General features: G+C 37.0%; 1 protein-coding gene across 1 annotated transcript; it reads right to left on the minus strand.

Moving 5' to 3' along the window:
• Positions 1–146: 146 nt before the first annotated feature.
• Positions 147–15085, minus strand: LOC128702663 (uncharacterized). Its single transcript, XM_053797023.2, has 6 exons — positions 14836–15085; positions 11783–11976; positions 7725–7942; positions 4634–4741; positions 3881–4094; positions 147–2537 (listed from the first exon to the last, which is right to left on the minus strand). The coding sequence occupies exons 2-6, from the start codon at positions 11853–11855 to the stop codon at positions 1774–1776; spliced, it is 1377 nt and encodes a 458-aa protein (XP_053652998.2). The 5' UTR covers positions 11856–11976; positions 14836–15085; the 3' UTR covers positions 147–1773.
• Between the last annotated feature and the right edge of the window lie 1783 nt (positions 15086–16868).

The following is a 16868-nucleotide window of genomic DNA, read 5'->3' on the forward strand; positions in this document are numbered from 1 at the left end:
CAAATCTGACTCCTACTAGTTTAGCGATTTTTAGTGAATGACATAATAATAATAATCTTCATATATAAACTGGCATGTGTTTGGACAGGCATAGGTGCATTAATCAATAGTTATGGACCACAAATGTTATGGGTAAAAAAATAAAATAAAATAAGCGTTTATTTTTTTTTGTCGCGCAGTACATTAGTGAACTATGATGTTGAATGTTTGAAAGAAATAAGAGTGACAGTGCATTAAATAGTATAGTACACAGACAATACACGTCGATATATATTTCCTAAATCAAGGCGGCCGTCCCCTAGCAAGGTAGGGTGACCCATTAGTTTAATATGTTTATTATGCACCCCATACCCATCCTGTGGGTGGTAGTCAAAAGATTACAGAGGTACATAATGGGTCCAGGGACTGGGCCGCAAAGTTTTGATAGCTGAGCAAGTTACTGAGGTAATGAACTCCAGGTAGATCTGGTCACAATCATGACAAGTCATAAAGGTATTTACAGATTACAGAGGCACATAATGGGTCCAGGGACTGGGCCCCAAAGTTTTGATAGCTGAACAAGGTACAAAGGTAATGAACTCACAAGCTACAAAGGTAATGAATCATGTAAGTAAGTAAATTTACTTAAGTTTATACAGGGTGAACCATAGATGAAGATCCAGTCTTTTATTCTCTTTCATAATTTATTATACAAAACAGGTAATATAAACCCTCTTATGTATATATTATTAAACTGACGTACATTATTATAATAAAAAAGAAGCGCTAAACCACAAGGGCTATACAGCGCTGCAAACGGACGTACAATAAAAGATTAAATAAATGAAATTACATGAAATTCATTACAGAAAATTATATATCAGTTCTTTAATATGCAAAACAGATCTTATACGATTTTTTCTTCTGTGTAGTCACACGGGTACACTACAGGTATTGTTCCGTTTAACACACTTTTCATAACAGTAATTAAATCTTTTTTTTACACCTATCTGAAGTCATTTGAAACATTAGCCTCCATATCTTAGGCACACTTCCACCTCATTTCCAAAAGGATGCGGCAACACTCGACTAACACCCAAGTTAATGCATCTCAACTCTCCCAGGATTGACACCAGGTCCTTCGGTTGTTGGCTGAAGGCGCTACCGACGAGCTATGAGCCATTGTTACAAAAATAACACGCACATAGAAGGGAGGAGCTTACGACGACGTTTCGGTCCGACTTGGACCATTTACAAAGTACATATGGTCCAAGTCGGACCGAAACGTCGTCGTAAGCTCCTCTCTTCTATGTGCGGGTTATTTGTGTATCGTTCCAGTCACGGTATTGTGCCTTTTTTTTGTTATTCATTAACTTGTTACATCTATTTACCTGATCTTCCGTTTAGGATCGTCTATTATTTGCACACTTCAACATGATGGATCATAACAAAATAGCAGTGTTGCAGTTGGGTAAAAGTTTTGATAAAATACTGACAGTTGAGAAATAAAACACATGTGCAGTGCTAGGATATTGAGGTAACTTTCGCCACGAATGGCGTCTTCAACACTAAATTATTATTAGAATAAAAAAAGAAGCGCTAAACCAGAAGGGCCATACAACGCTGCTTCAACACTAAAGAAACGTGTCCTCGTTAAAATATCCTAACACTGAATTATGTCTGCATGTGACTTATTTCAATCTTGTGGCTATGAAAATCTCTGCCCTGTCAAAACTCTCATTATTACCCTCGAAAACGCTAGTAGAGACGGTGGGTGACTTTAGGTAAGAGACGTCAATGTTTTATATATCGAAAAGTGCCAATTTGTGTGTTCTCATCAAGATGACATTGAGTGTTGTCAGTCGAAGCTGATGTGAGGGGAATTAGTTCAGCATCAGAATAGGAGAAGTGGGGAACCGAGTAAGTCCCCTCGATGATCGGATAACTGATCTCGGGCCGTTCGCGTCTGGTTCCTCTTGGAGTACTCTTGTTGCTGTTGCTGCCATTGCTATGTTGACTACGAACTGTGAGGAAGTTTCCAGCGCGATCTGTCAAGTTGTGTAGGCTATCTCGTTCATCTGTGTTGTTGTTGCTGTGTTTGCTCTCATCCCCGGCGTAACAGCTGCATTTGCGGTCATCCATGTTTCTGTTGTATTTGCGTTCAGCCGTGTTGTTGCCGCTGTATTTACGTTCAGCCGTGTTGTTGCTACTGTATTTACGTTCAGCCGTGTTGTTGTTGCTGGCATTAAAAGGAGTGTAGATACGGCTGCTCCAGCTGTTAAATCCACTTGAACCCTGCCTATCAGGAGCGTCGTCGTTCCGATTTAAGAACGACAACGTACCCCTTATTGTGTCAGCATAGACGGGGGTACGTCTGAAAGTGGACCTCTCTCGTCGCAAACGGTTGCGTCTGTTACGGCAGTAGATACAAAGCAGCACAGAAATAACCCCAATAAGCAGGCCCACCAGCAGGGACACCAGCAGCAGCACTACAACCGGCACTCCACCAACCTCACCAAGTACTAGCAGAAAAGATAATGCTCTTGAAACATCCATTTCTGCGGAAAGAAAAAATATCTGCAGTCCAAAGGATTGTTGACAATTTTTTTTTTTAAGTTTTCCTGTTAATCTATTGCTTTCTCTAACTGATAAAGTGGGTCACAACAGCCTAGGGCACAATAAATTAACCTCGCAGCGGCTCTTCCAATTTTTCAGGAATATTGATACATTCAATGGATTTTTTTTAACAGTAACTGATTATTAATCAAAATGTTCTAAAATTAAACAATATTTTTCCAGTGTCAGTTTATCTTCCCATCTCAGGGTATATACAGCAAGTGTGTTTATTTCTGAATATAACCTTATTTTTGGAATTAGAGTATTTCTTAGGGAAAGTGTATAGATAAATGGCCTTGATGATCCTTGAGCTATCAAACTAACTCTCCAGCGGTTTAAGTTCTTAAACGACCTTTAAAATGCAAATTCTTGAAAAAGTAAATAACATTAATTACTGCACTATATTAAGCTGCTATACAATGAAGAGTTATTAAAGCGTCATGTATAGATGATGGCGCTGTGCACTGAACCCTCATTTCAAATAAGAAAAATGTATATTTGTCATGCATAATTACGTTTGCGTGCGTAAGAACGTTTACTTGTATGTATACTGAATGAATGTATATACTCAGAGATGGCTGTTTATCCAGAATGTCATCTTACTAGCCATTCTGGAAAAATAAACTGACTTGGCCTAATAACTCATACCCAAATATAGCTACATTGTAATGCCTCGTGAAAGAATTCATTGTGCAAATCCATTATTATTGTTCCTAATTAAATAACTTTGTAAATAATTCATTACTACTAAGCTGGGCTCATTGCATGTCTTAGTAATCTTTGGCTACAACCCGGCTAACATTTAATGGGTATGGGGTGACTACCTCCCACTGGATGGGGTGCCCACTTCCCATAGGATGGATATGGGGTGACTACCTCCCACAGGATGGGTATGTGATGACTACCTTCCACGGGATGGGAATGGGGTGCCCACTTTCCATACGATGGATATGGGGTGACTACCTCCGACAGGATGGGTATGTGGTGACTACCTCCCACAGGATGGGAATGAGGTGCCCACCTCCCATAGGATGGGTATGTGGTGACTACCTCCCACAGGATGGGTATGTGGTGATCACCTCCCATAGGATGGGTGTGGTGACTACCTCCCACAGGATGGGTATGTGGTGACCACCTCCCACAGGATGAGAATGAGGTGCCCACCTCCCATAGGATGGATATAGGGTGGCTACCTCCCACTGGATGGGTGCTGGGTGCATTCTGAAGCCAGGAAACTAAAACTAAATTAGTGTACGTGTATTACCAACACTGAAGAAAAACTTACCTCCGTCAGTGGTGGTGCTGTTGACTTCGACACTTGTGGTAGACCATGACGAGAGCATGACGACTTTTCTCTCATGAAAGAGGCTATGAGAGGGGAGCGAGGTGAATGTTTCATTTTCAGTTATTGGTGCGAATGGCGTAGATTCCATCATCTTGGAAAGGTGTGGTGAGGGTTTGATGGTCTCTCTAGGGCAAAGCTTAATTTCGGCGTTTCCCTGTTGCAAATAAGCAAGTAATATTATATTCACGTCTATGCTACATATATTTAGTTTTCATATTCTAAAATTAATATTTTTACTGATTATTAAAAGCTTTAAATAATTCGTGATGTTCAGAATCGATGCAAAATCTAAAATTAATGACATTAGTCAATATAATCGTATTAGGATCTCTACTGACGCTATACAATTATTTTGTAAATTACTGAGCCTGCATAATTATTCTGTAAGAACAACAAATCCCGTTCGTTCTGAGCTAACATCAGTGTGACCATATGATATGAAGTTTTACAATAAGCCTAGAAATGTTGTGCTGTGAACTATGATATATGTCAAAAAACTTCATTACATAAAGTCTGACAATAGGATTAAAAAGTTGAATATACCTGGAGGGGCTTTCGGGGCTACTGTAAACCGGTTGCTATCTGATGAGTTGTTTGTGCAGTCATGGATTCACCCATAAAAGCATTACAGTGTAATATGTGGTGCTGAGTAAAGACAACTAGAAAATCAAGTGTAAACAAAAAAACTCTTACCGTGATACACAAGGTGATGTTGCTGTAGTGAAACCTGGACTGCCAGGCCTCTAACATGGTAGGCTTGTATGTCACTTGCTCGCCGTCTAGCTCAACTCTTAGGCTGTGCTGTGGGGGAAGGGAGGCTTTTAGTACATACCCATGGATACAGGCACATTTTATTAATCTTTGTGGCAGCTGGTGGATACGGCCTCTGGTCTTCAAAATCCCCTCCCTCATCAGTTACATCAACAAGACTAGAAGTTCTAATATATTTCTCTCAAGTCAATCCTCATGCCCAATAAAGACAGATGGGTAGATCAGTGCCAACAAATTGTGGGAGGGGGCTCTTATGTTACTACTGTCTCCCTCAATACCTGCTTGCCTCCCCAACACCCACCAAATTGGGGCACAGATCCAATTCCCTAGATCAAAAACCCCTCACCAGCGTCAAAGAACCTCCCTCGAAGGGACTTCCTCCTGAATAAAATAAATATCACTGAAACAGGACACTCACTTCTTCCAGTAAGAAAAGACAATGTTACGTTTACCAATTAAGTACGACATTATTATGTTATTTGTGGAAAACAGGTAAACCCATCGGGGTTATACACTGCCTGGGGAATTGGGGGAAATATTAACTGCAAGCTGATGGATACTGTGGAAAATAATTTCCCAAAATTTATGCTGTGTAAATAAACCTGATTAATACGTTACTATTGTTCTGTTGAGTGCATTTTAAATAAGAGAATCGACAGGGAAGCTCTGCGCCTGCGCTGACGAGAGGGGAGAGTCGCCATTGTTTTTTTGAATGTGTTACAGGCACGCTAATGTAATGTGCTTAATTTTAGTCGCTCTAGGGGTTATATTGGGCTTAAAACCTCTCAAATAGGAGCCGAAATTGTTGTATGTGCAGTCCTGCATAATTTGAGTATTATGCAGATGGACAGGACAGCTCCAGGAACTTCAGATATGTCTATTTATGTTGAAATTTTGGCCAGTTTTCTCTATATATTTAGACAGGAGTTTGAGTATGATACACAGTAATCTCCAGACAAATAGGTGAGTGTTATGATTATAAATTCTCCTTCTGTTATATAAATGTGTATATGTAATCATTTATTAATTTTAATATAGTCCACAAATTTATATTAAATTTTACCAGAATTCCTGGTGATGTACATTTCATTTGCAATTAATATAGGTCTAGAGCAACTTGTGGAGGGATAAATTATGGTAGGTATCGAAGGGGGACTTTTTTGCGACCTAGGTGTCCTAAAAAATCCTACTTGTCTCTGTAACTTTAATAAATAATAATTATCTTTGTTACCATTTACTGGTATGTATCTAATGAGATTCATCCAGGTAAATGTAATTTTCCACAGATACACTCACTCCACTTCCTCTCTGGAATTTCCTCTATTGTAAATAATTCAAATATAGCAAACCTAGTCCACTAATTACAAGGGCTTGAGCTTGCTGAAATACTTAAATTCTGATATATTATTATATTCAGCACAGTATTTATATCCGCCATCAAGTGTTGCTGAATCATTAACGTTTTATATCGCGTGCGTCAAAATTTCTATACCAGAATTCGCCCCCCCCCCTCAGGCGCTGTATAATCCTCCGGGTTTAGCGCTTCCCCCTTGATTATAATAATAATAATATTCCAGAATCAGTGCTTCTGTGGAAACTTACGCAGCGCTGTATAGCCCTTGTGGTTTAGCGCTTCTTTTTGATTATAGTAATAATAATGTGGAAACTTATTTCACGAAACTTTTCATAGTATATAAGCTTTAAAAGCCCTTCACATTTATATAATACTTATACATAATATTTATCTTTCTAGGCAAACACACAAGTTGTAAATAACCGTAGGAATTATTAATACAATTTTAGGACCTAAAATAGTTAGAATTAGATTTAATGTTGGAGAATTAGTTAGCAGGCAGTTCAAAATTCGAATAAGGTCAGTTAAGAATCGCTAACGAGATCAGTTGCATCTCAATCACCAACGAGGGAAGACGCGACACGAATGTAGTCAGAAAACCGGCGTTAAATACACTTGGCTGGGGAACAAGATAACCTTCAGCGGTTTCCCGAAGTATAGGATACTTGTCCCTATCAGGCACACTCGCAGTGAGGCGAAATCTATAATTCCTAGCAACATAGTCGGCCATTATTGGGGAAAAGTAGGTAGCTAGTATGTGGGAGAGTAGAACCAGACACTAGTGAAGTCCATCTACAAATGTGGTGTCCAGAAGGTCAGGAAACATCGAGTTTCTTCCACCAAGCAAGTTAGCTCTACGTTTTGTACACTCACACGTCAGCAGCAGTAATTTGAAATTTGTTGCAAGAGCCATATGTAAGCCTGGGAGAATCAACTCCGGAAGTCTGCGTCAGTAGCAATTGCTAACTTGCAGTCCCCTCAAGGGAGGTTCCTTGACGCTGGTGAGGGGCTCTTGATCTAGGGAATTGGATCTGTGCTCCAGTTCCTTGAATTGAGCCTGAATACCTTCCATCTCCCCCCCCCACATGCGTTGTATAATCCTAAGGGTTTAGCGCTCCCACATGATTATAATAATTATAATAACTTTTGCAGCTTACAAAGGGGCAGTACGCATAGAAATTTCCAAAGCTTGTGTTATCTTATCATTGGGAGATTGTTTTATAAACCTACGATACTGTACTCGGCTGACTGAATTTCACCAAGGGCTGTATGTGGGAGTACATGGGGTGTACAAAGGCCAACAGGGGGGTGTATGTGAGTATTACACGGGTGTATACAGGAGTACAAGGTGTATAATTGGGTATATGGGAGTACATGGTAATGGCAGATTCCATAAGACTAACTACAGTTTACCTCCATTTCTGTCAATGTAGTTGAGGTTAGAATATTACAGAAGAAAGCTGCGTATCTTATTGTCACCAACAAAATGTTGCACTGCTGTGTACCAAACGATCACCAACTTAGTATTGCACTCTTGTGTACTCCTAAAGATCACCAACTTAGTATTGCACTGCTGTGTACCTAACGATCACCAACTTAGTATTGCACTGCTGTGTACCTGTGCCTAAGGATCACCAACACAGTGTTTCAATTGTGTACCTTACGATCACCAACATAGTGTTGCACTGTGAGGTTGTGTAGTTGGCCCACTGACAAAAGTTTCTTCTTGATGGTAGCAGAGCCTGCTAGGATCTCCTGGTTGCTTCTAGATGGCTTCAGCATCAGCTTCAACACCAGTTTAGTGCCCTCTTCTAAAGGCAACACGCAAAATCGTACATTTTGTCGCTCTGAAAATAACCCACTGTCGCAAATTTTGCCTGTGGAAAAAAATTAATTTTGCTAATTAATATTCTTTAGAATCTATACGTTAATTTGAACCTTAATGACATAAAAAGCAGTGTATAAATTTGAGTACTGTTCCTCTTATAAATTCCCTACATGTCAAATTGGAGAAGAGGTCACACAACAGTAAGAACAAGATGAGTAATAACAATACTTCACCTATTCATTTAATCATCGGTTAGTTTAATATCTTTATTATGCACCCCATACCCATCCTGTGGGCGGTAGTCAAAAAATTAGAGGTACATAATGGGTCTAGGGACTAGACCCCAAAGCTTTGATAGCTGAACAAGTTACAAAGGTAATGAACTCCAGGTAGATCTGGTCACAATCATGACAAGCTACAAAGGTAATGAATCATCTACACTTCTATACATGGTTACAATCATGAACAAATACAAAGTTAATGAATCATATACACTTCTATACATGGTTACAATCATGAACAAATACAAAGTAATGAGTCCTTCTCACAAAATAAAGTAACATTTAATATATTTAAAAACATTTCAACAACATATTTTCTAAGACATCACTAGGACCCTCTGGAGCACTTTACTCCAGGACAACACTAGCACCCTCAGCACTGTCCTCCAGGACAGCACTATCAATATGCTTTATATATTTATCTTTCAATTTATATAGTTTGTATTAGACAATAGATTTACCTTCAATATTATTTGAGTTTCTAGATTCTAGGGGGATGGCGAAGTTGGTGAAGGGCTGTTCATCTTAGAAATTAAATATGTCCTACCTTTTCTTCGAATTAAATCGGATTACATAAGAAAGAAGGAACACTGACCCATGCGGAGCAGGTCCATGGCCCCCCCCCCCGGATTAGCCCAATGACCCACCCAGTCTGGTCACCTCCACTCAAGGAAAGAGCACGGCACCAGACCCAGCAGCACAAGCTAGTCAGGTCCAACTCACACCCACTCATGTATTTATCTAACCTATTTTTAAAACTACACAACGTTTTAGCCTGAATAACTGTATTCGGGAGTTCCACTCATCCACAACTCTATTACCAAACCAGTGCTTTCCTATATCCTTCCTGAATCTGAATTTTTCCAGGTTGAAACCATTGCTGCGAATCCTGTCTTGGCTGGAAATTTTCAACACGCTATTTACGTCCCCTTTATTCCTGTTTTCCATTAACCTCTACTACGCCCATTCCCCAGACTCTAAGACTTACAGGTTTAGCACTTTCCCCTTAATATAATTTGAGCCATAAAACCTAAGAAAAAATATGTATTTGCCCCACGTGAAGTCTGTGATGAATCATAATATATAATTATAATCATGGGGGAGCGCTGAACCCGTAGGATTAAACAGCGCATGTGGGGGTGGGGAGATGGAAGGTATTCAGACTCAATTCAAGGAACCGGAGCACAGATCCAATTCCCCAGATCAAGACCCCCTCACCAGCGTCAAGGAACGTCCCTTGAGGGGTAAATCATGATAAAACAATTGTCTCAACAGTAATCCTGGTGGACTGTTGTTTACAAGACCTTAATTTATCCTTCTAACTAATGCTATCTTAGGTGAAGTTCCAGCCACAGCATTCTTAGACCAAAAAATTTTTTTTGTATGGAATTATATACAGTTGACCAGCCACATATGATGTGGTCACATTCACTTCTTTTTCGTAATGTACATTAGTACATACAATATTTATATATATATATATATATATATATATATATATATATATATATATATATATATATATGTATATATATATATACGTATATATATATATATATATATATATATATATATATATATATATATATATATATATATATATATATATATATATATATATATATATATATATCTATATATATCTATATATATATATATATATATATATCTATATATATATATATATCTATATATATATATATCTATATATATATATATATATCTATATATATATATATATATATATATCTATATATATATATATCTATATATATCTATATATATATCTATATATATATATATATCTATATATATATATATATCTATATATATATATATCTATATATATATATATATCTATATATATATATTATATATATATATCTATATCAGTAAAAGTAGGCCTTAGACAAGGATGTGTGATGTCACCGTGGTTGTTTAATATATTTATAGATGGGGTTGTAAGAGAAGTAAATGCGAGGGTCTTGGCAAGAGGCGTGGAGTTAAAAGATAAAGAATCACACACAAAGTGGGAGTTGTCACAGCTGCTCTTTGCTGATGACACTGTGCTCTTGGGAGATTCTGAAGAGAAGTTGCAGAGATTGGTGGATGAATTTGGTAGGGTGTGCAAAAGAAGAAAATTAAAGGTGAATACAGGAAAGAGTAAGGTTATGAGGATAACAAAAAGATTAGGTGATGAAAGATTGAATATCAGATTGGAGGGAGAGAGTATGGAGGAGGTGAACGTATTCAGATATTTGGGAGTGGACGTGTCAGCGGATGGGTCTATGAAAGATGAGGTGAATCATAGAATTGATGAGGGAAAAAGAGTGAGTGGTGCACTTAGGAGTCTGTGGAGACAAAGAACTTTGTCCTTGGAGGCAAAGAGGGGAATGTATGAGAGTATAGTTTTACCAACGCTCTTATATGGGTGTGAAGCGTGGGTGATGAGTGTTGCAGCGAGGAGAAGGCTGGAGGCAGTGGAGATGTCATGTCTGAGGGCAATGTGTGGTGTGAATATAATGCAGAGAATTCGTAGTTTGGAAGTTAGGAGGAGGTGCGGGATTACCAAAACTGTTGTCCAGAGGGCTGAGGAAGGGTTGTTGAGGTGGTTCGGACATGTAGAGAGAATGGAGCGAAACAGAATGACTTCAAGAGTGTATCAGTCTGTAGTGGAAGGAAGGCGGGGTAGGGGTCGGCCTAGGAAGGGTTGGAGGGAGGGGGTAAAGGAGGTTTTGTGTGCGAGGGGCTTGGACTTCCAGCAGGCATGCGTGAGCGTGTTTGATAGGAGTGAATGGAGACAAATGGTTTTTAATACTTGACGTGCTGTTGGAGTGTGAGCAAAGTAACATTTATGAAGGGATTCAGGGAAACCGGCAGGCCGGACTTGAGTCCTGGAGATGGGAAGTACAGTGCCTGCACTCTGAAGGAGGGGTGTTAATGTTGCAGTTTAAAAACTGTAGTGTAAAGCACCCTTCTGGCAAGACAGTGATGGAGTGAATGATGGTGAAAGTTTTTCTTTTTCGGGCCACCCTGCCTTGGTGGGAATCGGCCGGTGTGATAATAAAAAAAAAAAAAAAATATATCTATATATCTATATATATATATATCTATATATCTATATATCTATATATATATATCTATATATCTATATATCTATATATCTATATATCTATATATCTATATATCTATATATCTATATATCTATATATCTATATATCTATATATCTATATATCTATATATATATATATATATATATATATATATATATATATATAGATATATAGATATATAGATATATAGATATATAGATATATAGATATATAGATATATAGATATATAGATATATAGATATATAGATGTATAGATGTATAGATGTATAGATGTATAGATGTATAGATGTATAGATGTATAGATATATATATATATATATATATATATATATATATATATATATATATATGTATATATATATATATATATATAGATTTATATATCTATATCTCTATATATCTATATATATATATATCTATATATTTATATATATATATATATATATATATATATATATATATATATATATATATATGTATATATATATATTTACCTTGTGTATCTAGTAGGTTAAATAGCAGCAGTAGCAGCACCTGTAGGCCTCTGTACCAGCGACTGTAATCCATTAGTGCCACTAGTACAATTCTTGATGTGTTCTCTCACTGTATTTCAACTTAAAAATCATATTTGCAAATAGTGCATCTTGCTTTTGAAACTATTTTCAAGGACATTTATCATCTCCATCACCTGGAAATAAAAAGGCTTTTTTATTATTTGATTCTTTTGTGGAACTAACACATCTGCCGGATCTTACAAGAGCCGCTCCTGTAGTTAGTTTCGTTAGAAAATTCACTTTCACAAACCCAAAGAACTATTATCATTGCGTCACTACACATCTGAAAAGGCTATGCAAGGTGTACCGTCCAAGAACATAAGAATAAAATAACATTGCATTAGTCTACTGGTTCATACTATGGAGCTCTTACTCATACCCACTCATATACCCGTCCAATCTATATTTAAAGCAACGAATATTCCATTCGTCTACAACTCTTTTGCCAAACCAGTATTTCTCTATAGACTTTCAAAATCTAAATTTGCCTAACTTGAATAGACTGCTGAGTCCTGTCTTGGTTACATGCTATCAGGACATGTATATCCCCTTTATTTATTCGTTTTCCATTTGTTTGCTTCATTCATATCCTAACTCATAAACTAGTATTTAGTCACTTAGCCATAAGACCAACTTACCTCATAATTTGTAATATTTTACAATTAAGAATGAAACTAAGTATGCCCGAAATGCCTAGCCATGCTAAGCGTTCTAGTGGTACACTCTAATCACAATTTTACTACATGTAAACCAAACAATAACCAAATTTCTGTAAACTCAGCATTGTAATCCTTATAGAGAATAAACTTTGAATTGAATTGAATTGAATTGAACTCTAAAGTGTTTCCATAGAGTACAAATTCACTGCCTTCAGCCTGTATTTCACAGGAAAGGTTTTTAATGCATGAAATCAGCTTCATCATTCTTATCTACATATTTTCCAGAGCACTTATGTCTATTCTGTAATATGGAGACCTGAACTGAGCAGAATAATCTAAATGAGAAATACCAAAGATATATGAAGATGAAGTTCTAACCTTAAGACTATTATTTATACTTCTTGATATGAAGACAACAATCCGGTTGGCTTTAGTGAGAACTATTATACACTGTTCACTTGGCTTTAAATATTTGCTAACCAGAACTTTTTTTTTTTTTTTTTTTTTTTTTTTTTGCGTATAAGTACCATAGCTATTTTCTTTTTAGAAGTAGAACCTTGTATTTGTCCACATCGAACTGCATTTATTTATTTATTTATTTATTTATTTATTTATAATTTGAGCACACTTACAGAGGTACAAAAAAAAAACACAGATAAGAGCAGCATGCCAAAGCCACTTATACTATGCATAGCATTACGGGCTGGCTTAAAATTAACTTAAGATTAACTAAGCAATGATGAAATCAGTGAAAAACATTAATGTAAACTGATTACTATAAAGCACAAGTGAGTATTACAAAGACAGGTCATATGGTTGCATGCATTGTTGTAAATTCAGTAGAATGGAGTATTCTGTTAGGTAGTGAATTTAAAAAATAATAAAGTTAGATTGGGTTTTAGGTTTAACATTTATGTGATATAATTGTGAGAAACATTTAAGATATACAATTTATAAGGTTCAGTTATTCAGTATTTATTTGGTTTTGGGTGAGTAAGTGATCTTTGAGAAGAGACTTGAATTTATAAACAGGTAGTGTTTCTTTTATATTTACAGGTAATGAATTCCAGATTTTAGGGCCTTTTATGTGCATTGAGTTTTTGCATAGCGTGAGATGGACACGAGGAATATCAAAGAGTGATCTGTGCCTTGTGTTATGGTCATGTGTTCTGTTGAGGTTGGCAAGGAGATGTTTGAGGGGAGGGTTAATATCAGAGTTGAGTGTTCTATGTATGTAATAGGTGCAGTAATAAGTATGGATGTTTTGTATGGTGAGTAGGTTGAGTGTATTGAATATTGGTGGAGTGTGCTGCCTGTAGTGAGAATTTGTTATCATTCTAACTGCCATTTCTTCAATCCTAAAATTAACATTTAGCTTTCTCGATGGCCTATTTTAATGTCATCTACAAACTTACTTATGTTGCTCATTCTGATTCCTCATTTATGCACACATTCTGTTGTCTATCTGTCAGCCATGATTCGACCTAGCAAATTAGTCCTATACCATGCACAGCTTCTTTTATCAATTTCCTGTGTGGAACTCTTATCAAAAGCCATGTTAAGTCTATATATACAATGTCGTATTCTTTATCGTGATCTAGAACCTTAAATAATAAAAATATTAATAAATTCGTAAGGCAGAGATGCCCTTTTGTATATTCGTGTTAATATTGATCAAATTATATATTTCAAGGTGACTTCCAATTGCATCAGCAATTACTGAATCCATCAATTTTCCCTCAATTGAGAGTAGGCTAACTGGTCCATAATTTGAAGCTTAAAACCTATCTCCAGCTCTGTAAATGAATATCACGTTTATAATTTTTCAAATCTTTGTGGCCCAGAAATCTGGTAGGATACCCATTTGTAGTGATCTGTTATGAGACTAGTGCATGGTTGTCTAAGCTCCTATTGGCATTTTTTTTATTTCAGTTTTTCTAAGGACTGTGTCACTTGTGATTTTGATTTTGCATAATTTCTTTGTTGGTGCCTTGATGCTGAAGTAATAATGAGTACATAACCAGGGGCTTTCCTTGTGCTATATGAAATGTCATCCAATTCTGTACAATGTATCATGTGGAAATAAAAAAAATGAGTTTGAGTAGCAGGGCTTGTAAGATGACTAATAACACTCAATACAGGATACAGTGGTGATAATAGTAAGAGTAGTTGGGTAACTTCTACAAGCAGAGCTGTATAGTCCTTGTGGCTTAGCGCTTCTTTTTGATTATAATAATAATAATTCTACAAGCAGAATACAAAAAAAAAATTATAGTAATAGTTGAGTAGCAATATAATTGTTATTTTAACAACGTAACGTAAATAATATATTACCACAGATCTTGAAAGTCGGTTATATCTTGAGTAACACTGAACTCAGCCAACAAGAATATGAATCTTCAGCAAGTGAAACTTCAGAAATATTCTGCGGGTTCTTCTCTGTCTTATATTCCACGAGGCGCTTTTGGGTGTTGTTCCTTGCAAGGAAAGTGTTGTATCACTGCTGGCTCTTCCTTAATGTGTCTTATCAGGTGAGCAATGTGTATCTGACTACTCAGTTGATAGAGGCCAGCACCATTGCTTGCTACCTCCATTATCACAGTCATTGACAGTCATGTTAAGCTCCGCCTTTTATTGAGTCATGAATGATTTCTCAGAACATTGCATGAACATTTTTTATAATGTAGCAGTTTCTGCAAGCTAATAACGTATTTGTTTCAGTAACTTTTCAGTACTTTTTGTTAGACCTCACCATGGCATGGTCATTAGAAAGAAAAAGAATTCATTCATGTTCGTAATGTAGAAAGGAAAAAAATAACACTTGGTATATTTCTGATCCGAAAACGGAAGAGATAAATTAGATACGGTCACGGAGGGGGAAATGACGAAGCATAATTATATGAAGAATAAGACATTTGTGCCACAGTTGGGTATCTTTGTTGATGATTGAAATATTTCACCTACACAGTAGGCTTCTTCAGTCAAACAGGCAGCAGGCATGGTAGCGAAGTGAATGTGTAATCGGTCCATCAACTTTGGTGAAATAGTTTTGGAGGTGGTCAGTCCTTTAGCTTGGAGAAGTGTTCAGCTCCATAGTCTGGAACAATGTGAAGTTGGAGTCAAGACTCCATTCCTATACTTCATCTGTCATGGAGCCGAACTCTTCTCCAGGCTGAGGGACTGACCATTTCAAAAATTATATCACCAAGGTTGATGGACTACATCATCTTTACTTAGCTTCCATGTCTGCTGCCTTTGTATTTGACTAAAAAGGCCTACTGTGCAGGCGAAACGTTTCAGTCAATATAGACATTCAAGTGATGTTTTACAAAATGGTATTATATACCACTTTGAAAACATGATTAGTGGGAGTGTTTGCCTGCACAAGCTCAAATATCGGATATTATATGCAAAAAAAAAAAAATGTTCTATTTAGTCAGTCATCCAATTTAAAATGTTACTAAGGTACACCAGTAAACCTAAAAAATTACAAAATCTAAACTACACTAACATTCGTTCTTGTTTTAGCACTGATAATTTATGGATGATGATTAAGACATGTGCAACAGTTGTGATCCTTATTGTTGAAATGTTTCGCCTACACAGTAGGCTTCTTCAGTCAAATACAGAGGCAGAAGGCGTAATAAAGTGAAGATGACGTAATCAGTCCATTAACCTTGGAGAAATAATATTTAAGGTGGTCATTTTCTCAACCTGGAGAAGAGTTCAGCTCCATGATCTGGAACAATATGAAGCTGAAGCATAAGAATGGAGTCTTAAAGACTCCAGCCTCATATTGTTCCAGACCATGAAGCTGCGTGGTAATTATAAGGATGTTAAGAGTAGTGGTTATAGGGATGGATGTTATTAGTGGTAGTTATAAGGATGTCAGTATTATTATAATAAAAAAGAAGAGCTGATCCTACAAGGGTCATACAGCGCAGAAGGATGTTAGTAGTGGTGATTATAAGGATGTTAGTAGTGGTAATTATTCGGATGTTAGTAGTGATAATTAGAATATTAGTAGCGGAGGTATTATTATGGGGAGAGCTAAACCAGTAGGGATTATACAGCGCCTGTGGGGAAGATGGGCCGGAAGGTATTCAGGTTTAATTCAAGGAATTGGACAGATCCAATTCCCTAGATCAAGAGCCCCTCAGCAGCATCAAGGAACCTCCATTGAGAAGAGTAGTAGAGGTAGTAATTATTATAATGGGGGAGCGCTAAACCCGTAGGATTATACAGCGCATGTGGGGGGGATGGAAGGTATTCAGGGAACTGGAGCACCGATCCAATTCCCTAGATCAAGAGCCCCTCACGAGCATCAAGGAACCTCCCTTGAGGGGAATGGAGGCAGTAATGGTGGT

Source organism: Cherax quadricarinatus, chromosome 79 (assembly GCF_038502225.1).
Source record: "Cherax quadricarinatus isolate ZL_2023a chromosome 79, ASM3850222v1, whole genome shotgun sequence".
Classification (NCBI taxonomy): Eukaryota; Metazoa; Arthropoda; class Malacostraca; order Decapoda; family Parastacidae; genus Cherax; species Cherax quadricarinatus.